Genomic DNA, 27,342 nt, shown 5'->3' on the forward strand with positions numbered 1-27,342 from the left:
ACGAATTTCAACAGTTGCTGTTAACTTCTAACGAAAATCCCCATCTAGTACTGAAATTGAAAAAAAAGTCCACGTACGGGACCAAATATGCGAATTGTCCTTAGTATGGGATTAAAATTGGAATCGGATCCACTTATGGGACCAAAAATATAATTTACCCTTTTCTATTTAAAAAAGAAATACAAGCTTGAGAAAACATAGGTTTAGAGATGACAATTTTATGAAAGATTTAGCTTTTAACAAAGTCATAATTGGGATATAATTTAAGGAATTTTGCAGAAAGGTGTATAAAGGAAAATCTGAAAAGTGTATAGAGGAAATCATAAAGAGTGTTGCTCAAGAAATTATGTTCATTCATTCAACAAAATAAAAGAAAATTCATGTCACGAAATTCTTTTTATTTTTAAGAAAATTGAACGATTATGGAAAATAGGGTCATTAGAAACTTTAGAAAAGACAAGCTTATAGAAGGATTATTTTTCGTGAAAAAATCACAAGTGCATGATCAATTTTTTTAGATGATATCAGTTATCCGCATGTTATAATTTTAGTATACAAAATAATTCGTTGGTTCAAAAGTCGACCATAATTAGCTTGAATTAAATGCTGACAGATTTCGACTCTATATTATCCAAGCTAGGTAATTTATTACTAGAGTCGTTCCGTTTATTTATTTATCAGAAATGCAAATTGTGAAATCAAGTCACGGGTAACCATGCATATTGTGCTTGAAAAATCCTTTCACTAAAGAACCTTAAAGTACATGCTCCATGGCGAAAAATATATATTGATGTTGACATAAGTTGCATCAAATGTGTATTTATGAAGAATAGGATGCACAAACTTTTCTGTAAATTCATTAGAGCTACGAAACTTAATGCATAGCTGCTTCAACTCTTGTGCAAGTTTGATTGGAAGAAGCTGCACAGCCTCACCGTTTGCTTCAGGTTTTTCAACAAAGTTAAGACCCAGACCCAGAGCTTCGATTCTCCTATAAGATAAGAAGCAAATCAAATTAGTATTAGCATGATTTCATGTGTTTTGACAATTTGAGTGAACAGTAAAATAATGAAGGCGGCTGATCAGCCACATTACATAATGTATCTTTTCGACAGTTGAAATTCTGACCATTGCTTTGAATTTTTCACTCAGACATACTTTTTTAAAATTTTCACTGTCGCCTTGAATTTTTCATTCAGACAAACTTTTTTTAAAATTCTGATCGTTGCCTTAAACTTTTCATTCAAACAAACTTTTTTTTAAAATTCTTACCGTTCCATTGAACTTTTCATTCAGACAATTTTTTTTTAAAATTATGAGCCATAACAGAATTGATAACTGGATTGATTCAAATAAGTATATTAGTTAATTATGGATGGAGGGTTTCTCAATTTGAAAAATTAAAGACTATGATGGACGGATACATCTATATAGACACAAGTCATACAAAAAATCTAAAATCTCACAAATTTAGAGTATGTGGCACAACTCTATATAATATAATTTTATTTTTATATATTCTCATAAAATTAAAACATGCCATACGAAAAATATTAAAAAATATAACACTATAAAATGTAAAAATCAAAATTCGATATTAAGATAAAAAAACATAAATTAAACATGTTAGGGTTGACTCTGTCCCAGGGAAGTGGATGTGATAAACCGGATGATGAAGTAAATAAGACTGCAGCATTGTAAATTAATAATTCAGGAGTATGATATCAAAGCAGTTTCAATCATGATTGAGTTATGAACATTGTTCCAATTATTCTTTCTATAAATTTGTATCATACGAGTTATCAGTCGTTGGATGAATACATAATAACACATGTGGGTAATTTCCGTATCAAATTGTTCTAGTGTTCTATGATTTCTTTAGTTCTTTTTATTGCCAGATGTACAATGTTATGCCGGCTTTTCCTTTGATGGGACCGGAGAAATGTGTTACTAGATTACTAAAACGGCAATGCAAAGAAAAGACAATTAAAATTGTACAAGAGATATATTTGTTGTGTTACTATTATTGGGAGAAATTATGAGTTCAAATTTGAAGGAGAATGTATAATTTATCATTTTATTTGGATGGATTACGATCGTTTGTTTGGAAATTGGGCTTAATTTTTAATTTGTTGATTGTGTTGTAGTTGATCAAGTTTAATAATATCTCAATGAATTCTGATGAAAACAACATTTTCATTTACAACTTTAAAATTTCAGGTGTAAAGGGAGTGAGAGGGCTACAGTGTCATCTTGGTTTTAATTTTTAAGGGGTTTAATGTAGTTATAGGATAGTTATACTGTTGTCTTTCAAGATTTGATATAATCATATGTGAATTTTTTATGATTTAAGAAAATTTATTTAATATGTTTAAAACTAATAAATAGATCACTCAATTAATTAAAATTTATTAAATTTATTGATATTAACAAAAAAGTTAAATAAATAATTATATTTATACTCAATTGACATATTATAAATTAAATATGTTTTTAATAAAAATAATTTTTATAAATGTAATACCAAAAGAGAAAGAACAAAGACTGGAAAGACAAAACTTTGCACGGCAAAATTCTGCCCGTGCTTTGGTTGTTTAATGCCATCAAAACCATATTCTCGTGCTCGGGTCTCAAAACAGTCATAGTACCATTGCATCCCAGATCTAGTCGGACAGTCTTCTTGGCATGGGAAAAATGGAAGGAAACATAACCATTTTTCCAACACCATTATACATGCCTAAACTATGAATACCAGAGCCAAACTTTCTGAAATTTAAAGTGAAAAGGAGGAGCAAATACCTAGAGAATTGCTATGCAAGAATCTCTAAAGACATTCCATTCCAATTCCATTTATGTTCATAATTCAATCTTCACTTACAAGCATGAACCATCAGGAAAACATCAGCTGATTGTATTCCAGGACTATGATAGCAAAAACAATAGCTCGCATGATAACGAAACCCCGGTAAGCGAAATGATAACTTAACTTGTTTTCTCTATTTCTTCTGGATACAAGATTTGAGATTTTTCATCCACCGTAGGTACTCATTTTTATCCTTGTTCATCATATACCGATGCAAAAATTCAGCCAGCTTATCGTCTATACCCCTTTCCTCTAAGAAATCATAGAGGGAATCCTGTAGTTCATCATCTAGGGCCCTGCAAATCAGAGTAAAAATATTAAATGCTAGGGACACAACGATGTATTGAAAGGACCAGGGTACATCAGCACTGTAATTCAGCATATCAAAAGGAATGGATGAGGAACATACTTGAACTCGGGCCCCATGTAAGGCTGATCTTTTATTCCATCATGCCCACGCGTAAATACTTTGCGAATCTCAATGCTATCTGGCCATGCAGAGCAAACAAACTCCAATACATCAGTGTCTTCCCCCTTAAAGACATCAACTATCAAAGTAACATGAAGCTTCTCATCCTCTGTGTCGTCATCCTTTTTAACGGGAACAGATCCATCAAACATAGTCACTTCAATTTTGATCTCCTCGTTCTCTCCAAATTTCCTGCTTAATCGGATCCACTGTTCCCCAGGGCGTTCATCAACCATGAATGAATTGAATTCTGGCACAGGCTGTATGCATGGGCATGGTTAGGCATCCATCTCCAAAACTTCTGCTGAAGAAATGGTTTTGCTGAAGGAAGATAAAAGTGCAAAGTGGAAAAGCGAGCAAACTCGAAAGAAAAGCATATAAAACCCGAAAATATGTGACGAACTTTGTTCCCCAATAGCAGAAGTAAAGATCTACTTTTATATCAGAAAACATTGCGTACTATCTATAGATTCAGTACTTATACTCGTAAAAACTCACATTTTGCCCCTTCAACCTCTTAGATTATAGAATATCATATGTCCATCTTGTCCACTGCAGTCTGGTGCTCTGATCCACTAATTAACAAATTTCAGCTGTCATTCGCAACCAGCTACCCTTATCCTTGAATCACCCCCTCCCCACCCATCAACTCATCCGTGGAAAAACAAGGAGCAAAGAAAGTAACTCCCCACTTGTCATGTGCCCATTTTCTCTAAATTAATGTATCAGAAAGCTGTAGACTACTCAACACACGAATAATACTGAATAGAAGTAAAATATGCCATGAAAATCCTCAACTCGTAGAGGAATCAATTTCCTTTTGATTCATGGAGTATGCTTGATATCCGGCCTAATCCTAACTAATTAATTGTTTACTTTTATTTTGCCTGGCCCGTGTTTAATGACCAAGGCCCGCTACTACTAGTAATTAAATGGTGACAGCAAACCCACCTGTTGAGGTGGGTTTGTACTCACCATCTACATGGGCTCAAGTGATTATTTTTTGCTTGTTCTTATTGCCACCAGTTTTTTTTCATAACTTGTAGAAATCAGCCCCTTCGTCTTTTCTTAGAAATTTGTTGGTCATGGGTTTTAATGGGAGTGTAATTTTGATAATTGATAAATTGTCACTTATTTTTTTCCAAATAAATACTACAAGTAAGCATAAAATTACTTTAATCCCAAATTTAATCAATACAAGTAAACAAAGTATATAGTATGATAATTTTTTATAATTTTTATTTCATCCCACATTTAATCCATCATTAATCTATACTAACATAATCCCATCACTCGAAGTAAACAAGCACTAACAGAAGTAGATTTGCTTGTTTGCCTCAAGTCTCATCCAATTATACTAAATAAACCTACCAAATAGTAGACAAATAATATACTCAGACAGAAAAAACCAACCTATTCCTATCCACAAATTCACAACTAATTCACAAGAATAGCCCAAGAAAACATGACCTCGCTTCTAACAGTCTCCCATTCGGTTTCTGTTTTCGATTAAATTAACAAGCACATCGCGCTCAGAACTAACTATTCTCAAACTTCCCAACGCCCAAACGATTACCAAAACTAAACAAAGGGTCTACAGTATAAGCAGATAGCAACAAGAACAACAACAACAAGAGCTGACAAACAACATATACTGGTAATAAGTAAGTAAATAAATAATGCTTGTGAATACAGAAAACACACACACACACACGCACAAGTGCAACAATACCTCAGCTGGAGGCGAATGATCGAGCTCGTACTGGATTTCGTTTCGAATAAGGCGGAGAATATTGGCCTCGAACGCCGAGTTCCGCATCTCCGACACATAGTTTCTGGTTGAGGATTTGAGAAATTGATTGGTGGGTTCCGATTGCTGTCGAAGAAGGATCAGATTTCTCACAGCTCCTCGTAATCCTCGTACCAAACGATGAGCCATTTTGGCTGAATTGTTGCAGAAAATGTTCCTCAACGCGAAAATCTGATACGGGTTTAAGGAGGGTTTTGCTTTGCCCTTTCCGTTTTATTTTACACTGTTTCCTCTCCCTCTCTCTCTTTTTTTTTATTTATTTTATATATTTTCCTTATTTTGTACTTTCGGGTATTTGGGCTCAACTCCGGCCCGCTTCATGTCCCACTCTTAACTTTACCATTTTAATGAGAAAATTACCAAAGAAAAATAATTAAGTATAAAAATAATGTTTAAATATATTAGAATTACAAAATTATTTTATACATATTCTTAATAATTAAATCACATCGACAACCCATGAAGTTAAACCTAATTATACATATTCTTCCTGTCGTTTATAAAATTATAAAAGGGAAAGTTATTGTAATGTACCACGAGATACAAATAAGGAGTGTGTTTGTAATTACAATTATAATTTTAAAAAATATACTTATAATTTTGCAAAAAGTCTGAAATATTTGTGTAATTAGATATAACCTCAAAAGGTGTCAATATAATTTATCCTACTATATATCATATCATTTGTTATTGTTAGGAATTTATCCCAAAGTGATGAACCCTAAATAGATCGACAATTACAGAAATAATAATGGGTTTGTAAAACCCTTATACAATAATGAAATAACAAATCAACCATACAATATGAAAGCAATAATATTAGATGGCTCAGAAGCCAAACCCGGCAATCGAATGCCCAAGCTCTACCAATCGGCAACCCTCACGATTGTAAAAACCCACAAAGCCACCAAGACACAAAGACACTTAGACCCTCAAAGATTACTTAGGCTTCACTAAGAAATACACACAACACACTAAGTATTTTCACAAAGAAGATGATCTCACAAAGGATTCACAAAGAAGATTGTGGTTTCTCTTGTTCTTGTCCGTTCGGTTCTCGCTTATCAAATCAGAAGAGGAAGAAAAGATTTATAGTGGTGAGAAAATTAATGCAGGAGGCGGTGGAGTGATTCCCAAAGGCCATGGGAATTGGAATTGAGAGAAACAAGAATGAGAAGAAAGAGGAAGAAAACGATCGGGTGGAATGAGGGAGAAAAAGAGGGATTTTGGGTTAAGAAGAACATGGGTCGGGTTTTTGGGTCGGATCAACGGGTCATGGGTCGGTAGCAAGGTGGGCTGCCATCCAGTGAGAGCCCATGGTGAGTTGGGCCGTGGGCCAAAATTCAACAGTTATATCTAAATTTTAAAATGAATATAGTAAAAAAGTAAAATTCAGGTGAGCGGAGTTTTAGTGTTGAATTTCATCCAATTAGAATTTGATATTTTTTTATATTAAAGGAAAAAGATTTTGTTGGCAATAATAGCAAACAAGAGGTTGATTCCCATTAATGGAGGGCAGTGATGATGGGTGGAGTGTCAATCATTAAACAATGTACTATATGCTTTTTCTTCTTTTAACAATCTTGTACGACATTCCTTTCTTCTCCACTCCTCCACATGATTTTGTCTTGTGCAACTAATTATCAAATACTCAATTTTGTCTCCATAAATATGAATGAATGTTTATTTTTCAAATATTTATTTTTCTCATTTTATATTAATAATATATTCAAATCGATATTTGATTTCTGAATATATCAAATAATATAATGAATTTTATCTTTAAATACAAAAAAATCGACTACCCCTTTGTAAAATTACCCGAATTTTACGTTCTTTAATTGGAAATTTTAGATTAAAGCAAAAATATGAGTGAAATATGCAAGAATTAGTAGACCAAGTGAATGAAAATGTTGGAATAAGCCATAGAGTGTTATGGAAATGATAGGTTTTGCAAGTTAGTGAACTAAAAGAGATGAAAACGAGTGAATAATGCTTCTGAGTTGACAATCTTCAAGTTATCTTATTTAATTTTACATAAACCTCTATCTATAGGAGTTGAATGAGAAAATTTAAGAATTAATTGAGTATGATTTGGATGCTCCTGAATTATTTGAGAAGCCTAGTTTCATAGTATAATATTGATAAAATTATATGACATTTCATCCATATTTAATACAAATAAAAATATACTCTGCTACGTAGTAGGAAAGAGGAAATTAGTTACTTGTTGAGGACAACATGGCTTTGTTCCAAAACTTTATCTCCTAATGATGTATCATTCGAGGCGGAAAGGATGGTGGGCATATCAACTAAGCTAATTAGGCCAACAACTGGCTGAAAATCGGCTTGGACTAAATTAGTTTCCTAGCAAGTCTCAATTGGGCTTGAGGTGGCCTTTTGCTCTTCAGGTTTTGAACACTTTTGACCTGTTGATTTTATTTTAATTTGGTTGAATAATTTTATTGGGCTTTGAAAAATGAATACCCTATGTATCAATTTTGATATACTGTGATGATGTAATACGATTTTTACAAAAGTAAAGAAAAAGAAAAATTATAAGACTACCACTTTTGATATTATACGAGGAATTCATACTGATGTATGTGGTCCAAGGAAATCTGGTTTAATGATAAAAGGGCCCAATACCCCCCATAGTCAATTCAACAGCCTATGAAGGGGGTATACCACCACCTAAGATATTCAAAAATCTAGCCCAAGAATGTGGTCTAACAACCAGTGACGACCGGTCCAAAATCCATATTTAAATATTCCCCAAGGGCACACGTGGCATACACCTGGACCACTAAGTGTACCTCCTAGTCGGCATGGAAGACACGCGTCAAGGGCAGTTCCCTCAAAGACTCAAACTCCTGGATAAGGAGGACTCCCTGCAGATTATGAGTCCTCCTGGATGAAGGATCCCCTCAATATCGGGACTAACTTGCATTGACTAAATTAACAAAAGATAAGAATTGAGTATAGCTATCCTAACAACCTCTATCCATTCCGTCTAAGAATAGGATGCCCGTGCAGGCTCGTACTAGAGGAAGACACCCCAGTATAATACAGATTTGATCTCCAGACAGGGGTTACCTTCCAGACTTGAATTCTTGCTGTCAATTCTCGCTTTGCACTCTGAACATGATTTTCTCTTATAAATTCGTTCATCATACTTCAATTCTTAATTACGATTTATTTTTTACGCTTATTATCTCTTAAACACGGTATTAACTTGAGTATTGGAGTGCTAACGTGTTGTTTTGCAGGTTTCGTTCCTCATATTCTTTTATTTGTTGGCCCAAGTCAATACCAAAGTTCAAATTTATTGAACCCATGTTATTTTTACACACAACACATACCTTTCATCTAATTATCACCTTTTACATATTTATAAAAAGAAAAAAGAAAGATCTAAGGGATCATTGCTATAGACAATATCACTAATCCAAAATTTCAAGTAGTTAACTATACAAAGTAAAAATGAAAACAACGCTTTGTTTGGATATCAAACTGAATCAATTCTGAGTAGTTCATATGAATAATGATCTACTTAAAAAAGGGAAAAAAAATTCCATTCTCTTAAATTGCCCACTATTATAATGACCCCACTTCTGAAGTATCTGATCATTGAAAATAATCTTTTTTTTTTAATTAATACGGACTATCGTAACACATAATTTTTGTATACATATATATAATTTTTTACGTTTTAAAATATAAATATATCAATTAGGTAGTTAAATTTACAAAAAATTTTGAAAGTTGAATAAATTAATTTTCATATAAAAATAATTTTTGAATCACAAATAAAATAATATAGTCGTATCAAAACCATCACTTTAAATTGATAATATTTTTTTTAATAATAGTATATATAAACATAAAATAACAAAAACCCTTTATCCCAAGTTCCCAACCAAAAAAAAAAGGAAAAAAAGAGAGAGAGAGAGAGAGAGAAATAATAATCACAGATCATCATTCCATAGTAGTATTCCATGTAATTAATTAAATGGAGTGGTCCATTAGAACCACCACTACACTAATATTATACTACACAAAGAAACACACTCCCACTATGCTTCATAATGACCTTACGTTTCTTTCTCCTAGGACATTATTATTTTTTTCAAATTAACAAAATTAATTAATTAAACCCCACCAGCTCAGATCCCAACCCCTCACACTCTTCGCCCTTTTTCAGTAATTCCACCAAATTCTTGCCCCTATTTTTCCTCTCTCTCTCTCTACAAATCCCAGATTTTATATGCTTCAGCGTTCCGCCAAAAGTTGACACTGCGGCAACTGATATGCCTCAGTTACTCTACTCTCTTGCCCCCCCCCCCCCCCCCATTTTCTAAAATTTGAATTTTTTGAACTTCCTTGTTTTCTCATTTACAGCTTAGTGGTTATGGCTATGCATTAAAGGGTTGTGAAAAAATTATTTCTTTTCTTGTTTTTTTTTTTCTGTGAGAAATCTAGACCCGTTTGGCAGAATTTGATATTTCATTGATCTGTTGCAATGTTATGCTTGAAAAGTTCAATTGAAAAAGGGCGTGGATCAGTCCCTGTTCATCTCAATGTCTATGATCTTACCTCCATGAATGGCTATGCTTACTGGTTTGGACTTGGAGTCTACCATTCTGGCGTTCAAGGTGAGTACTATCAATCGAATCTTTCCTCCCTTTCATCCCATTTCTTGAATTCGAGTTTTTGATTCTTGGAAAAGTGGAATCAGAAGTTAAATAGATCTGTATGTGAGAATTCTGCTGCTGGATGAACATAAAAACCTCTCAAGATCTCACTGCCCCCATTTTCTTGATTGCTTTGAACAATGAGCCGTTGTTGAAATGGTAACGTTGCGACAGATAATCGAATGATGTAACGAACTGCATCCGTTTACTCCAATTTGACTGAACATTGAGTAGTCAAGATTGTGGTTTTTTGTTTTCTTGAAATATTTGAAATGGGATTTGTGGGCAGTTCATGGAGTGGAGTATGCATTTGGAGCTCATGAGCATCCGACCACAGGGATTTTTGAGGGGGAGCCAAAGCAGTGTGATGGGTTCACATTCAGGAAGTCGATTCTGATTGGGTGGACGGACATGACTCCTGGAGAGGTGAGAGGAGTGATGGAGGAGCTGGCGGAGAAATACAGGGGAGATACCTATAATCTCATCACCAAGAACTGCAACCATTTCTGCGACGATGCCTGCATTAAGCTCACCGGTAATCCCATCCCCAACTGGGTTAATCGCCTCGCCAGGATAGGTAATTGCTGCTTGCATTTGCATAGATATTTTTCTATCTTTGTTCTTTGCTAGCACAGTTTCAATCAATTTCAATGGTGTTTAAGTGGATTGGATTTCCTATTGCAATTTCGGCTGCATCTTCTATTCCGTTTCATATCTATGTATAAAAACTTTCCTTATATAAGATTGATGACGTTGTGTTTATACAGGTGGCGTGTTCATGTAGAATGAAATAGAAGATCCATGAATTGAATTAGAAAATCCAATCCAGTGTTTAAGTGTGTTTGTGAGGGTTAAACGCAACAGATTCCCTCTGAAAATAGTAATAGGCAAAAAGAAAAGAAATCCTTGGTGCAGGAAACAACGAACTTCTTTTTTTTTCTGGAATTTCGACAGTCGAGTTGCTATTTAACCATTTTATTCGTTTACGAGAATTTTGTGTCTATTAGTATTTTCATAGGAGGGTACATGCAATTACCCTGTGTGTGTGAATTGTTGGAACTATTTATGATCATTATGCTATTTTTTTAGCAAATTTTCAATTTTTATAGCCTTAGAATGTCCTAAAATAGGATTTTGTTTTCTAAAATAGAAATTTAATTTTCAAAAGGTACCCATAAAAGCCTCTATTTGAACCAGGTACCATTTACTTTCAACCACTATTATTTTCAAGATGATAGTATGGAATTATATAATTAAATTAGATAAGTCAATGTGGGATTGGGAAAATTTAATTGAAGGATTCTTACTCCCGTTGTGCTCGACTTATTGATAACCATTAGAGTACAGGAGTGAGGAGTTTCACCGTTAACTCGTCGTTCCAATGGCAAGAAATGAAACCATATGCAACACACTCAATGCATCTAAGAGTTCATACCATAGTTCCACCACTATTATTAAAGTTTAATTTTCCCTACCTCACAATTTGCTAATAGTTGTTTGTTGTCTAGGTTTGCTCTGCCACTGCATAATCCCAGTGAGCTTAAATGCCACAAAAGTTGGGCACCACAAGATTGAAGACAAGGCATGTGCAGCAGTGGAGAAGAAGCAGCTCAGGAGCCGCTCGCACCGGTACTCCTCTAACTCATCCACCGGTTCATCAACTTCTTCTTCTTGTTCTCCTCCGTTAGCAGCCACCATCGGCAGCCGTAGCAGAAGCCCCTTGCCGCCGTCTCCGCCTTTGATTCTTGATTCAGGTACAAAGTAGAGGTCTCAAGCGCTGATGATGATGGCAATTATTTTACAGAGGCTATAGTTCTTTTTTTTTTTTTTCGTAATCTTATAATGCTAACAGTTTGTTTCTGATAATGAGAAGCAGTTACTGGAAAGATCTGTACATGCACATTGGTATCAACTGATAATGGAATTTCCTGTGTTTTCTTTGTTCTGTATGTGGGTAATAATTTGACATAATGCCATTGTCAATATTCAGATCAGGTCTGGTTGAACCGAGCTACCAATCATATGGCAAGTGTTGAACTTTGCACCATCAATTATATGACAGATGTAATATATTTATCGTGTAATTAATGTAAATATTGACGGTATCATGGTCCCATAGATCCATTAAGCGTTTATTTAAGTGATTATTTTAGTTGGATAGCTAGAGAACTATGATTCTTATACCATATAATATATGAGTAGCATAATGATGTTATATTCAATGTCTTAGGTCCAAGAAGTTAGACAAGTTAGTTGGAATTGAAGACTTTCATTACATAACTAAAAGGATGAATTATATCAAATTTGTTTTAAATTTGACATAATTATGAATACTTTCTTATTGTTTGAAAAATTGCAGATTCCTCCCTAATACTTGATGAAATTATTTAATTTTGAATGAAGGTTTTGAATTGCCAGCTTTACCATTTGTTGTATTTAAAAAAAATGGACAAGATGAATGGAAAATTTGAAAATCTGTAAAAAAAGAGTATCCATTTAGTCCAAAAAAATAAAAAAAATTGTAAAATTATAATTTATACTTTACAAGGGTATTTTGGTCATTCAATCACAAAATTGATGGAAATTTAACTAAAATTAAAAAATTGGGCTAGTTGTTAGATAATTGATAAAATCAGGAGATATTAGTAATTTTTCAAATAACAAAGAAATATTTATAATTATGTCAAATTGTAGGAAAGTTGACTGCAATTTACCTAAATAAAATAATATAACAGCAAATTTCAGCAAAATGTGAGCTCTACTATCAATTTTCTTGTTACACTCATATGATGGGTTTAAATTTAGGCAGAAGGGTAGAAAGATAAAGTTAATTTTATCTGAGTCAACCATAGTTAGAAAATGAATCGAGGTGGATTACATATTGCATCAATATCAATAGATTGAGAAATATATATAGATTCGAATAATAAAGTTATAGTATAATATAAATTGATATTACAATATAAAATAAATACACATTATAATAAATTTAAATTAAATGAGATAAACACCATAATTTTTAATTTAATCACGAGACATCAGTCTTAACCTTTAAGTTAAGTCATTTGTTAAGGTGGAGATAACTAGATTGAGTAAAATTACTGTAAAATCCCTGATAATATACACCCAAAATCAGGAAAAGAAAATGTCAAAAGTAATTGCAAATACCAAAAACAAATTTCACTTCAAAGTATGTGAATTCTAATTGAAAGTAATCTGCTCTCGAAACTTCTTTGGACTTGCACAAATTTTAAAGCAACTTGGCTGCAAACTTTTGAAAAAAATTGTAAGTAATTCCTTATGATATGGAATACGTGTAAAATACCTTTTATGAAAAAAAAAATTAAATTACCTCCTAGTCGTTTTAAAAATGGGGGAGGGGATAAATGACTTTATTTTAGAAAAGACAAGCAGGTATTTTTTATTTTATTTTTTCAGAATGGTAATATATTCATTTATAATATTATAAGGGTAAATTGTATTAAATCCAAAAACTTTATGATATTTTTAGTGCAGATTTACCTCAAAAAGAGTATCGATATAGAGATTCCTCCAGATTAGCGCTTGTAACATCGAAATCTGTATGGACAAAGTTGAAGAGATTATAATAAAATTTTAAAACTATATAGTGAAGAAAAATTGAACAAAGTATTGTATGGACACAGTTCATCATATTCCCAGCCTTTAAAAACATGTTTTCTTCTAACAACTCATAGCTCCAATCATTGCACTTTTTCTGTTTACCAACCACTGGTTTTATTTTGCCTCCAATACTGTTGTTTTTAGCATGTCCAAAGTCCAAAAAGATACCTGCAACAAGCCCCACTTTCATCTACCACCATCACCAAATCTCTACATGGTTAACTTAGTTGGTAAGTACGAATCAGTCAGAAGAATGAGGTTTGATTTGGGTCAATTTTAATTATTCATACAAGCGATTTATGATCTCCGACTAATGTTCTAGCTCTTGTGAACGGTGTCAAAATTATCCAATCTTTTCTCAGTACAAAAGTAATAAATAAGCATTTTCATTAGCTAAACTATCAGACTTTATCCAGAGTCTTAGTAAGTAATGCATATAAATGATAGACATCCTCTGATTGAGGCACAAAAAGCTATTTTATAGGGTTTTTCCCTATTGTGAGTATTAAGCTATGACTGCTTAGAAGTTAAGAGAAATGAAATCAATGAAATAATTAATTGAGATTATTACTAAAACCAGAAATCTTTGGAACTGCTCAATTATTGATACTGTCCAAAGTAACTGGAAATATAGTTACAGAGACGGTGACCATATATACATCAGATAAATATGCTACACCAGACAACTACTGGGAATTTGGTACACAATCACACCAGAAAACAAAAGGATTAAGATTTCATGTGGGGATTTTTATAATCAACAAAAAGAATCTTACAATATAGATTTGGGGGGGAAGAAAAACTAGTCTACAAACAGGGCACTCAACTTTCTATCTCAAATCCATCAAGAAGAAAAATTCTGCAAAACAATGAAATATCCAAGATACTCGAATGTGAGCACCAAAAAAACATACGCCGCAGTTCAGATCCATATAACAGCATTCCGCAATTACAAAACTCTATCAGAAGAAGGCGTGTGTGGGAAAATGGATTACTGTGCTATCTCTGAAAGATAACATGTAAAAAGTGAGACAGCATCCTGCAAATGGTATGACCGGAGGTCCTCGGGCATAGGCCCACGGAAAACAGTGTCAAAGCAGTTTAGCTGAGCCTCGCCTGTTGAACCTTCACCGCTGTCGGAAAGAAGCAGACTACAGATCTCTTCTGCCATCTTTGAGTACACGACTCTGAGATATGAGTATATTAGAATGGATATATACCAACTTGAATGGGATCAATCAAGAAGTGAACAAGGTAAACCAAAACGAAAGCTGGATCTTTTGGATATCAGATAACATATTATGGTTGAACCGTGGAATTTTTAAAAAATAAAACTACAGCAAAGATGACGCCAGTACACTACTCATTCATCAACTGAACAAGTAAATAGCACACATGCAAGCATAAAAAGAGTCGTCAAGCGAGCAATTAAAGCTACTTCTTCAGAACTAGAGCAACAACAAAAAAACTTCATTAAATCATATTGATTTATTAAGTAGAAGACAAAGACTATTTGACAAACAACCCTATAAATTATTAACCATGACACAGGTGTACAAACAAGCTAAATGTTAATTGTTCTAAAGTTGAAACAAATAATTAGGGCAAAGCAATTCCAAACAAATCAAAAGACGTACTGAAATGATATCAGAGCCAAACTTTGAACCTGCAGGTGCTTATAGGTTTACATCGTAGGAATAAATATCAATACCTTGCATCAACTGATAATTTGCTGCTCCAAACTGCCAAAGACTTGTTTAGGCAACCAATAAAGTCTGAACAAGCATCATTTTTGTTCTCAAGAGTGTCCTGCAAAAAATATGATCAGCTGCCTAGAAATTATTGAAGAATGTCTACTGAATATTATAATAGATGGGAATTTATAATGCTCTTTGTTGCCTTTCAAAGTTATCATTGATATTCTGTTCTCAGATAAACAAAAGGACTGTTGGCATTTGGTAACCCTATAATATTTTAAGAATCGAGTAGAAGAAAATCATTGAGACTGCTAATCTAGCAATAGTAGGTCAATGAAACCAGCTTCATCGAACTTAAGATAACATCCCTTAACTAACTCCTTATTCATCTAAATTTTGTGAAAAGTGGATTAACAGTTAATACTTGGAAGATGACAGCGGCAAAGATTATTATGTGAAAAGTCAGCTAGCTCTTAGAACAATGTGAAGTATTCTCAAACAAAAATGTGTCGGACTGATATGATATGCAAATGAAGAGCATTCAGTTTGAGCTCAATGGGCTCCCAAAAGTAACAAATCAAATACACTCTCAATAATGAGGCACAACTAATTCTGAAGCTAAGAGAACACAAATTTATACCAGTTCAGTCATGGTGTTGCTGTCTTCCTGCATGGAACTTCTTAATAAATAAAATGAAATATAAATTCCCGCACCAAGGTCCCAATCTTCAATTTCTGACTTATAGTCCTCCATTGAAGTTGCAAGCCTCCATATCTCTGAATGTTTTCCTGCCAGATATTAATCAAAATCACTATCTTTTTGTCCTAAAGGTGGAACCAGGAGTATAGTGATGCAAACAGAAATAACATTCTGAGGTAATGAAATATATTTCTGGACATGCAAATTTACTCTAACAACTATCTGTAGAGCACTTAAATACAGGCAGATTATTGCCACCTAGAAGGCAGTCTGCACCTAATGTGCCAACATCAACAAATATGCATAGTCAGTGCAGCCAACAGAACCAGGCACTATTGCAAACTGTTCCAAATCAAAGTTCCAAAACCTAAAGAATCAGAACAGTAAAATTCAACTTTCACTCATAAACCACTGTATCAATGCATATGTGATTCTCTATAGAGCAGATCCACTTTGGAGATGGGAAAATAACCCTATTATACACAATATATATACACACACATATATAAAAGCTTAGCATGTTCCTCCAGAAACTCATTCAATAATAAATTAGCAGACGGTTCTACTAACAAAAGCATGTTAGAATGTCTCATGTTAATATTACTCCAACATTGCTCTAATTTTACTGGAAATAGTTTCAGTAAACATGGTGTTCGAGGGAGATAGGTACATATTTGTTCAAGATATATTGCTTCAATAAGACTTGAGGCAGGTATTGGACATTCCTGAGCCTGAATTCAAAATGGTCATATCACACTTTTGGGTGGTGAATTGTGGAGAGACACTTTGATTCTCCTCCACTGTTCTTTATTACAATTAGATCTTATTGTCAAAAACAAATGATAATAGAAATTCTATGACAGATGTCAACTTTCACATTTGTGATCTTCAGAATTTCCAGCTGCCTGGAAATCAATTTCTCCCAAACAAACAGTGGTACAAGGAGAGTATCTCTACAGTAAACAGCAATTAAATAGAACCATACGGATCAATGAGAGACAACTGCATGTACACAGTAAGATCAATATGCCCCAAAAAGGATTCGATAAGCTCTCTACCTGACAAAAACAGAGAATGAGCAACTGAAATCATGAATATCGAGTGGGCTCTCTGCCAGTTTCCACATTCAAGAAAGTGATCCAAAGCTTTTGAGAGGTCACCAATGTAACTGAAATATATTGCCTGCACGTTGGAGGGAAAAAGAGGGGGGGGGGGGGAATGAGAAACCCATGAGTAAGAATTCCGGAGCAATAATCATCAGTAGAAGTAAAGATGAGGTGCAGGGGAGAGGAGAAAAGGGGGGGGGGGGGGGGGAATGAGAAACCCATGAGTAAGAATTCCGGAGCAATAATCATCAGTAGAAGCAAAACACCATAATGCTGGCACATCATAGTTTCAACAGCAAAAGTAAGTTCATGCAGGCCACATTCCAAGTGTCATTATTTATGTAATGCAAATATGCAGTCTCAAAAGACACTGGAAACATAAAAGAAAGGAACTCAAGAAACATTATCATAGATGGCTTCATGCAAAGAAATAACTGCTTCAAGGAACCAACTCACCAAAGCTTCATGCAACCATGCCGAAGGAATGCCTAGATTTTCAATGAACTCCCATTGTGATTCCTGAGTACTCCAAACTTCACAATATTGGAAGAGGATTTCCCTTATAACAGCAGTTTGCAGATAAGGATAATCTTCACGATGTGGCATATGAAGCACCACATAGATGGCCCAATGACATTGCCCAAGACAGAGCAACTGCGAAACAAATGCCATGTCCAAAACATGAAGATCATTAGAACTGAAAGTGCCAATGGCCTCTAAAACTGCACGCTGATGCCATATCATGTGATAGTCAAGTGGATCATTTGTTGAGGCAAAGGCACTGAACATGGTCTTCAAAGCTCCAAAGTCATTTTCTTGTCTGGCATGGAGAAGCATAAGATAATAAGCAAGGTCAAAATGATTGTTAACAACCCAATTGCTCGCATCTTCTATTGGCCCTTCATCAATGTAAACTGGAACGGGATATGGAGCATTTCCCTCATTAAGAAGCTTCTGATAGGTGTTAAAGACAACAGGCAATGAAATGTCAGGTGGAAGCTGATACCACATTAACAGTCCTAAGAACCTCTTCCAGTCAATTTTTACACCCTGTAAGGCTCTATGAATGTTGCCAGCAAGTAATTCAAGAAGCCTGACCCTATCCTCCTCAATAAAACTAAAATCCAGTCCATCTTTCCTCCAAAGATCAAGCTGATGAGCGATATCAGCACGATTTGCTGGGGATCCACCAGCCTCACTCAAAAGACAAGATAGTCTTACATCCCCTCTAGAAGCAGCTAGTTCCACAGCAGCATCCAGCTGCCGACCAGTGAGAAGCAACAATATATGTTCTAAATCACTTGACTCATCTAGTGAACTAACTTCCTCTTGCACACGATGGTAAACACTCTCTTGCAGCCAATAACTGAATTCTGCTCGCCTAATAAGTGGAAGTGCTTCCTGGTCAACATCTGGACAACTTTCCCTCCCATCTGGTATCATATCCTCCTCCTCATCTTCCACAGGCTTCACTTGCCCACCCATTTTCCTCGAGGAAAAGAGAACCTTAATTAATTCCCAAACCAGTACTTGGTGCATCAACAAAATACGAGAAGCAGGTGACAAAGTAGGTACCTCTAGTTGCCTCTCAATGATGTCTATGTATCTCCGACAAATATCAGGAAGAGTCAGGCGATTACAGACAAGCTTTTGAAGCTTCAATCCAAAGGTTCCCAGTTCAAGTTTTTTTGTTTCATGATCTAAATCCTTGTGAAGATTGAGGGGAGAGCTGAAACATAAATCAGTGAGTTCCGCCCTAACTTTATTGCTTTCATCTCTTGTCACTTTGTCAATCGCCACCTTTTCAACATTGATCACAGAGGATAATACAATTCCAGAATCAGCACTACCAACAGGCATTCCAGAATGAACAAGCATACCGTTCGGGCCCCATCCTACTCGAAAAGATCTACCCATGAACAATGCTGCATCAACTATATTACGTGAATGACTTCCAGTTAGTGGTGTTTTGTCCTTAAGGTCCAGCAGAAACCCTTCAGATTTTGGAGCTGTTAGATGCAAACCTTTATTTTGTTGAGCCATCAAAATGGCTCCAGGGGAGTTAGAGCTGAAACTTCCAGGATGATATTCTATCAAAGCTAATGGAGTCTTGCGAATATGAGGGGTATTCATCTTGCGAACTGTCTTTCTAGAGGAATGATGTAATGGAGATTTAGAAGATTCTTTGGCAAAAGGTGGACTGTCATGTGAAAGCATGCCGCTGAGATCCTCTACCTCATCTTCCTTGGCAGAAAACAACAACATCCTCAAATCTTTCATCCTCACAGGATCAAGACCAAGATGAGCAGGAAGAGAATGTGAAAGTAGAGTCCCATTCACTGAAACAGTTTCTTCATCAACATCTGATGCCTCACTACAATTCATGCCTGCAGGCTCTTGAACTTCCGCAGACACGTCATCCATCGGAATATCCTCTTCATCTTCTTCACCCAGGCCAAATCTGCTAAAATGCTGCACCAAAAATTTCCATTCACCTTGAATTGGATCAAATGAAAGAAATTCTGCCCCTTGACTCTCTGTCTTGCACTTCAACTTACCCACAATTTCTCTCAAGTGATCCTCAGTCAAATTATTCAAGGATTTTGCCTTAAGTAGTAAGGTGACTTCAGCTGGCTTGTTAAGACCCTGGCCAACTAAGGGCTTGGAACTGTCATCTTCATATACGACAACTTCACATCTATTGAACTTGACGATACTCTCCAAATCCAAGCATCTAACGTCTGTCTCCCCAGTAAACTTTACATGTCCATATCCAACCCTTCCAACAACAAAATCTTGGACTCTGCTGCAATAACCAGGATTCATAAACTCTCGAATAGCCAACTCGCTTAAGCAAGGTTTTGTATAGTAATCAGAAGATCGTACTGTTGGTAAAGAATTTTCAACTTCAGGCAACAACTGCCATGAAAGAGCAGTGTCTGCACTACCCATAGAAATTTTTCTTCTTTTGGACTGAGACAGAGGAACAGGAATGGGTTTTATTATCCCTACATCGACTTCCATACTTGACTTAGAATAACTTCAACTAAGGAGCCCGCAGTCCTCCAAAGTATGTCCAAAGCCACTGATAACAGCACATATATTCAAATTAGCATGAGAAAGACACAATCAACATATAGAACCAGATACCAATTGGCAAAGCCAAAAATCTTTTACGAAAACCCTGTTCTATCTAAAATATTGGCAAAATGAGTTCATTGAACTGAAACACCTGGAAACTATTTGTTCAAAAACATAATTGCTAACCAATTCACAACTGTATCATACATTTGAGCAATCTTTAAAAGAAATCAACACAGATAAAGAGATGTACTTAAATCAGAGAGCAAAGAAGCAACTACAGCGTTCAAAACAATAAAAGAATTGAACTTCAACCTAAAAGATTCAGCTCATTCAGTCTTCTAAAAACCCTAGAATCACGAGATACACGATCCCTACCATTGCATTTATGCCTTAAAGAATTCACAATATAGTAATGCGTTAAAGCGCAAAAACCCTAACAAATTTTGAACTGATATTTTAGGAAAATAATCACAACCGACGAAAACTCAACCTTTTAATTGAGTTATGATCACCCGGAGCTCCGTCTTCACTCAGCTGCAAATGAAGCAGAGAGCAAGACTAGGCGGGAGTGAGGCATAAGGGTTTTGGGCTTTGAAGTTGCAGAGAAACAAATGGACTAAAACTTTGGGGTTGTTTGGATGGCTCGCTAAAATTTTAAATACGTAATTTCCCCTTCACTTTAGAACACGTTGGTATAGTGCTTAAATAGAAGGATAAATTACATTTGAGCCCCTGATTAGATCCAAATACACAAACAACTTCTATTTTTTATAAAACTATACATATACCTCCTATATAGTGTTAGTGTAAAATTTTTCAGGAGTATTTGTGTAATTTTTTCTCTCTAAATAAAGGGTGTAGTTATAATTATAATATAATTTTAAATGGTTTATTTGTAATTTTACAAAAAATATAAAGTATATCTGTATTGGGTATAGACCTAATAAAACTAGTAATTAATTCATACCCGAAGTGTGGGTAGAATTTTAAATTTTTATTATATTTATTTAATTTAATAAAACAAAAAAGAATTAGTAATTGGTCAAATTTTATAAAATAAATTAACGTTGAGCGGACACAAATAAAAATTTATTGATATAATTAATTAACTAAATGATGGTTATTTGTGGAAAAAATAAATAAAAGTAAGGTTGTTTTAGTCAAATCACATATTGTCTGCCAAAAGTAGTTTTTATTGTGCTTTGAGCCTTAATATATAGTATAAATTTTTAAAAACAACGGCAGCCAACTACATAGTTTATCGAGATGTCGCTATTGGCTACTTCTCGTATCATATTTTATGTAATGTGTCGATGTTATATTATGTAAAATTAATATATATATATATATTCTCTTTTAGAATTTCAAGAATAACAATGCATATGATGCACGTGTCGAGGTGACACCATTGTACAACATCTAAATAAAATTAAAAAAAAATTATTAGGTCCTTACGAATTACATGTATTCATTTTTTGTTTTGACAATTGTACAAAAAATAATTAATACTTTGTACTTTTCCTAAACGGTAAATTTGAAATCATTTTAAACTCTCATTTTGAATCAGATAAAACTGGAGTTTTTTCTTTATAAATATAATATAAAGGGATTTTGTACTATTTTTTTAAAATATAGGGGGTGTTATGCAATTTACCTATTTATTTTATCAACCTACCTACGGGAATAACGGGCTTGGCCCACAATGGGAACGCAAGCATGGCCCATGGGCTTTATTCCCACCTTTCATATTATACCAATGAAATATGGTGCGACTTCACTAACAGGGCACAAAATGTAATTAGTCTTTAACCTTTATTATTATTATTATTATTTTGGTTATTTACAGTTCGAATGGCTTCACTTATATACGTAAGTAGCTTGTAAAGGTACTTATATGCTATTCACAAGTATAAATTAAATTAATAATTATCTGATTGAAAGTGCTTCGTTCTTATCAATTGAGTCAATAAATACTGACATTGATCTTTATTGTGTCATGAATTTTTTGTTCATACATGCATACACACAATAAACACATAATCTAACCTTTCTAGCTTCAAATTTCATGGTTAATTAAATTATTTAAATTGTATATTCTAGAATTTAATTGAAAGAGGTATTTTTTTATATATCTTTGCCAATAATTTCATGATATCTATATAAACAATGACTTGTATAAAAATAAAAAAAAAAATAGTAGATCTGAGTATAATGATACCATGAAATAAAAGGCCAAATTACCATGAGCTACCATGAAATTTGACATAATTACAAATATTTTTGTGTTGTTTGAAAATTTGTATATATATCCCCCCAGATGTTTGATTGATTTTTATCTTCGTTGTCTTTTTCTTAAAAACAAATTATAAAACAAACTGGACGAGGTGGATGAAAGATTTTAAAATTCTGTAAGAAAAAATATCCACTTATTAGTCCATTAAAAGTTTCAAAAAATTTTAGAAAATAAATAAAATTATAATTCACAATCCACCACAAAAAATAGATGAAAACCTAATAGAGATTAACGGATTCAGTTAGTTGTTAGACAATCGTTAAAATCAAAAAAATATTAATAATTTTTTAAATAATAAATGGTATTTATAATTCACAATCCACCACAAAAAAATACATGAAAACCTAATAGAGATTAACGGACATGAGTGGCATTTAGCCTCCCTATTGTTGCTTCATGTACATATTATTTTGTTATTTATTTTTCCGAATTTTATTTGAATTGCGTGCATTTGTTGTTATTTTTAATAGATCCCTCAATTATGGAAGGAATTTCTCTTTGGCCCATTTAAAATTACTTAAATAAGGGGATTACCTCCATTTTTACCATGCCCTCCTTCAATTATTTAAATACTTTCAACATTTTATCAAAACAAATAAAACAAGTGATAATATTAAAATTACCACTAATTATATGTATTAAGTGACAGAAAACTTTTATTTTGTCAACTATAATAATTTTCATGGTTTTAAGAGTGCAAAAATTTGTTCATAAAATTATTATTATTATAGACAATCAGTAACAATATAGCGACCACAAATATTATTATCTCAATAAAATGTGACATTATGTATAGTTTCCGTCACTAATAATTTCCATAAAAATTAATATTATCTTTTGTTGCAGTATATTTGTAGATTTGTCTTTTACTTTAAAATAGCTCAAAAAACAAAAAATAAATAAAAATAAAAAACGCAACTTGGTCTTTTTTTTGGTAGGATGGAAATTAAATATGATGATAAAAAATAAATTAAAATTTGGTTTAATAAAAGAACAAAGGTGGCCCTCAGAGCATTGAGTAATTGGGACGATGGGGAACATTAATTAATTTATGCATCCTATCTTTGGGATCTTCAATGCACGCGCAATCTTCCTTTTTCCTTTTTCTTTCTCATATAAATTGTTTCCATGCACACTAAAATTTTGGTTTTATTTTTAATCTTAAATTTGGGTTCTTTTTTCTTATTATAAAAATAAATCACGGCCACTCCTCCTAAAGTTTGACCTAATTATAAATATATTTTTATTATTTGAAAGTTTTTTACAAATATCCCCTAATTTTAACGTCCGTCTGACGACGAGTCTATTTTCGTTAGCTCCCGTTAGATTTTTATTCAATTTTTTATAGTGAACTACTCGAAATGATTTTTTGGATTATGGATTATAATTTTATATATACTTTTTAAAAATTTTAAAATATTTTTATGGACTAATATGCTCTAGAATTATTTACTTTATCCATCCTCACTTTTTTTATATATATGTATTTTTGCAATTGCTTTTTTTAAAGAAAAAATTCAGTAAAAGTAAAGTAGCAATTTTCATCTCCCGTCTGGGATTATATAATTATTTTTTTATTTGAGAGAAAATTTATAATTTTTTAAATAATTAAAAATATTTATACTTATGTCAAATTTCAAAAGAAATAGCTCTAATTTTAAGAATACGGACTTCTTTATAACATATAATTATCTAAACAAATTCAAAAGATATTTTGTCGAGGATTTAAAAATTTTAATTTCCAAATTCAATGTAATTTGTTTCACCCTCGTGTGAGACTAATTATATCCAATTAGGTGGTGTTAGCTATTGATGATCCCTGCAGCAAAATGTTACTCATTGGTTCGTTCATGTGATGTATGAGTTTCCACAATTACTCAAATTTTTATCAAGTTCCTAGGAATGCATCATTGATAAATAAGTGCCATAGTATTTTTTTTGTGATGAATGCATCAAAATGCCCTTATAAATTGTGAATTCAAATTTTTACTTTTTTTTTGGGAAATATTATGAAATTATTTAGGGACTAAATGGATATTTTTTAAATAATTCCATCCACCTAGTCTGAATATTTTATATTTTTCAAAAGTTTTTAATAAAGAAAAACTTACAAGATGGGCAAAGTGGATAATTCCAAACCTCTGTTTAAAGGTTACATAATTTCATCAAATATTATCAGTATTGATAATTCCAAACAATGAGGGAGTATTTGTAATTATATCAAATATAAAAGAAACTCATTGTGATTTTATTCTTTTATAAAACACAATTCAATATATCCCATACACTGATACGAAATATTGAAAAATATCAGAGAAACTTAAAAATAATAATAAAAAAAAGGACTTGAAAAAAAAATGAAATAAGAGAAAAGCCCATGTTTCTAAATAGGTAGATGCATGTGGGGAGTGGCCTAATCTCAGGAGTGAATGAAGGGGGTGCAAAAAACCATCACTCTTGGATTGTGTGTAATCTCATAGTACTAATAGAATTAGGAATAAAAGAGTCAAAAATTGCAACCACAACCCAACAAATGCATGACATGCAAAGTTTTCTCATGACATAGTCTTTTGAGTCTTGACCTTACAGTGAGGCACATGGGCAGGTTTTCCTATGTTTAGTAAGTCCCAAAATGTCCGATGTGATCACCCACTTCTGTACTAATATAATAGATGCTCTATCTCTGTCTACTGCACTGTTCATACATCCAAAAATGGTGATGCCATTCCCCTATATATGTCATGAAAACCCTCTATCTTCATCAAGATACATTTAATCTTTAGTGAAAATTACTGTGTCTGCACGTTAACGATGTGGTAATAAAGTCGGTCTGACTCGTTATGTGTTATGAACGTGTTGTAATTTAAAACTCGTTTATGGTGCAGACGTTTGATTTGGCGTTTAAATTGAGGTGTAGATGTACTGATCGTAACGAGTCAACACGATTGTACGAAATTTATGTGATTAAAATAATTTCAAGATTCATAAGTTTTTAACCCTTTTATTGGAAAGGAAGGATGAAGGGTGTGAAACATATAGTGGGCCATTATCATATTTAATTGGCAGATGAAGGCCGCAAAGTGTGCATACATATACCCCCTCTTTCTCAGGCCTCAGCTCTTCATCAACTCCTCCCCACACTGTATATATCAGCTACCATTGTGAATTCTCTCAGAGACATATCACAAACACTTTGCAACGGCCTTCGCACTTGGCCGGAACCCGCCATGCCTAGACCGCAACAACGGTACCGGGGAGTTCGCCAGCGGCACTGGGGATCTTGGGTGTCCGAAATTCGCCACCCGTTGCTGTAAAGTCACTTTTCCTCATCAAGTGTTTGTTAAATTTCCCCACTTATGAGTTCTAACTTTTCTTTTGGTGTTCAGAAAGACGAGAATATGGCTAGGCACATTTGAGACGGCGGAGGACGCAGCAAAGGCGTATGACGAGGCCGCGAGGATCATGTGCGGCCCTCGAGCGCGCACAAACTTCGCTTACAACGCGCACGAGCCGCAGTCGTCGTCGGGCCGGTTTCTTTCGGCTACTCTAATGGCTAAGCTGCAGAAATGCCAAATGACGTCTCTGAAACTGGCCCAGAAACCTGCTCTGAACAAGGTCCACGAACCAGATCAGCAGTGTCCGGGTTTTGATCATCCCACTGACAAGAAGAACGTTCAAAAGGGCGGGGGGAGTAATTGGGATAGCCCAGGTAAGAATGTCGAGCAATTCAAGTGTCTTGAAGACGACCACATTGAGCAGATGATCCAGGAGTTGTTGGACTATGGGTCAGTTGAGCTTTGTTCAGTCATGGAGAACTGAAAATTGCAGTGGGAAACTGTATGCTATCTACTAGTGTTTTTTTTTTGAAGTTTATTTACTTCCACTACTCCTTGTTCGGACCAACATGGCAGTGCTGAACATCTTGTAAGTAGGTAGGCAGATGAAATGTCAAATATATATCATCATCAGTTCAAGATTCCAGTTCTTGTCATCACCTCATTTGATACCATTCCACTTCTACTTTAAGTTTGCTGGGAAATTTTAGTTCGAACTGTGCGTTTGCTCATATCAAAATTAACAACACAACGAACTTATTATACTTGTCATAAAACCGAGACATAGTCTAAGAAAAAGATAGCAATCTAGACATATAAAATACTTGTTGTGACAAAACTTGATTTTAGTAAAAATTTCTTTCAAGAACCATTTAAACAATTAACATCCATCGACAATTCAATTTTAGAGTGCATCCGCCTTTAATAGATTCACTGATCAAGATTTTACACGACACTTAATCCAACTATATAAGTACCTTAAAATTGAGAATAAATTAAACTTTTGCCTAATGGAAGTGAAATTGAAATTCAAAATAAGATGTTTTAAGAGGATGAATGTGAATAGATTTGGAGAAAACAGGGGCTGCATTCATAATGGCCGATGCTGCATTTCGGACAAACAAAGGGGTCTTTTTTGTCGCTAGCTTTATGTCTTAGTTTTCACCAGAAAACAGCTGCTCCTCACTAACTTTTTCTCTTTTTGACCAAACAGCGATTTCAGCTATCAACCTTTGTGTTTTTCCAAAACGGGACAATATCCAATCTCTGGGTTTGATACTGTCCAAAAAGCCATTGAAAGAGGGGGGGAAAGGAAATCTCACCACGCGCATTCATTTGACAATTTAAGCATCAAAACCACAGCACCAAGTTTGTTTTCGCAATTTTAACGGAATAAAAGATGTTAACAACTATCAATGATGTAATAACTAAATTACTATTTCTTTCACTTGTATGTCATGGTCCAGACATGGATGAGAGCTTGTCGTTTTTTGTGGGTGCACTGTGAATTTGTGACGGTTGATCTGTAATACTTGATAGTATGTTGATAGAGTTTTGGTAATTAAGTCAGAATAATGTCACGACGCAATTTTTACCACTTTATGTCATCGTATGATTTATTAAATGACGGTTGTTTTATAATACCTAAT

At 34.0% G+C, this 27,342-nt stretch overlaps 4 protein-coding genes across 4 annotated transcripts; 2 read left to right on the forward strand and 2 right to left on the reverse strand.

Annotated features, from left to right (window-relative positions):
- LOC105158326 (uncharacterized protein At2g39795, mitochondrial) lies at nt 2,824-5,389 on the reverse strand. Its single transcript, XM_011075049.2, has 3 exons — nt 5,065-5,389; nt 3,273-3,592; nt 2,824-3,159 (listed from the first exon to the last, which is right to left on the reverse strand). The coding sequence occupies exons 1-3, from the start codon at nt 5,269-5,271 to the stop codon at nt 2,997-2,999; spliced, it is 690 nt and encodes a 229-aa protein (XP_011073351.1). The 5' UTR covers nt 5,272-5,389; the 3' UTR covers nt 2,824-2,996.
- LOC105158328 (deSI-like protein At4g17486) lies at nt 9,493-11,776 on the forward strand. Its single transcript, XM_011075052.2, has 3 exons — nt 9,493-9,797; nt 10,126-10,413; nt 11,345-11,776. The coding sequence occupies exons 1-3, from the start codon at nt 9,665-9,667 to the stop codon at nt 11,599-11,601; spliced, it is 678 nt and encodes a 225-aa protein (XP_011073354.1). The 5' UTR covers nt 9,493-9,664; the 3' UTR covers nt 11,602-11,776.
- On the reverse strand, nt 14,296-20,711 carry LOC105158330 (nuclear pore complex protein NUP96). The gene is made up of 6 exons (XM_011075053.1): nt 20,556-20,711; nt 17,438-20,066; nt 16,934-17,057; nt 15,816-15,964; nt 15,190-15,287; nt 14,296-14,665 (listed from the first exon to the last, which is right to left on the reverse strand). Exons 2-6 carry the CDS (start codon nt 20,003-20,005, stop codon nt 14,470-14,472), a joined length of 3,135 nt encoding a protein of 1,044 aa, XP_011073355.1. The 5' UTR covers nt 20,006-20,066; nt 20,556-20,711; the 3' UTR covers nt 14,296-14,469.
- LOC105158331 (ethylene-responsive transcription factor ERF003-like) lies at nt 25,441-26,349 on the forward strand. The gene is made up of 2 exons (XM_011075054.2): nt 25,441-25,668; nt 25,745-26,349. The coding sequence occupies exons 1-2, from the start codon at nt 25,586-25,588 to the stop codon at nt 26,175-26,177; spliced, it is 516 nt and encodes a 171-aa protein (XP_011073356.1). The 5' UTR covers nt 25,441-25,585; the 3' UTR covers nt 26,178-26,349.

Source organism: Sesamum indicum, linkage group LG3 (genome assembly GCF_000512975.1).
Source record: "Sesamum indicum cultivar Zhongzhi No. 13 linkage group LG3, S_indicum_v1.0, whole genome shotgun sequence".
Classification (NCBI taxonomy): Eukaryota; Viridiplantae; Streptophyta; class Magnoliopsida; order Lamiales; family Pedaliaceae; genus Sesamum; species Sesamum indicum.

Excerpts from the sequence above, each read along its gene's own strand:
- LOC105158326 (XM_011075049.2), bottom strand. The coding sequence starts at position 5,271 with ATGGCTCATCGTTTGGTACGAGGATTACGAGGAGCTGTGAGAAATCTG. Across the intron at positions 3,593-5,064 it reads ATCATTCGCCTCCAGCTGAG|CCTGTGCCAGAATTCAATTC; the intron begins GTATTGTTGCAC and ends CCATGCATACAG. Across the intron at positions 3,160-3,272 it reads TACATGGGGCCCGAGTTCAA|GGCCCTAGATGATGAACTAC; the intron begins GTATGTTCCTCA and ends TCTGATTTGCAG.
- LOC105158328 (XM_011075052.2), top strand. The coding sequence starts at position 9,665 with ATGTTATGCTTGAAAAGTTCAATTGAAAAAGGGCGTGGATCAGTCCCT. Across the intron at positions 9,798-10,125 it reads CTACCATTCTGGCGTTCAAG|TTCATGGAGTGGAGTATGCA; the intron begins GTGAGTACTATC and ends ATTTGTGGGCAG. Across the intron at positions 10,414-11,344 it reads TAATCGCCTCGCCAGGATAG|GTTTGCTCTGCCACTGCATA; the intron begins GTAATTGCTGCT and ends TTTGTTGTCTAG.
- LOC105158331 (XM_011075054.2), top strand. The coding sequence starts at position 25,586 with ATGCCTAGACCGCAACAACGGTACCGGGGAGTTCGCCAGCGGCACTGG. Across the intron at positions 25,669-25,744 it reads GAAATTCGCCACCCGTTGCT|AAAGACGAGAATATGGCTAG; the intron begins GTAAAGTCACTT and ends TTTGGTGTTCAG.
- LOC105158330 (XM_011075053.1), bottom strand. The coding sequence starts at position 20,005 with ATGGAAGTCGATGTAGGGATAATAAAACCCATTCCTGTTCCTCTGTCT. Across the intron at positions 17,058-17,437 it reads CATGGTTGCATGAAGCTTTG|GCAATATATTTCAGTTACAT; the intron begins GTGAGTTGGTTC and ends TCCAACGTGCAG. Across the intron at positions 15,288-15,815 it reads GCAACACCATGACTGAACTG|GACACTCTTGAGAACAAAAA; the intron begins GTATAAATTTGT and ends TATTTTTTGCAG.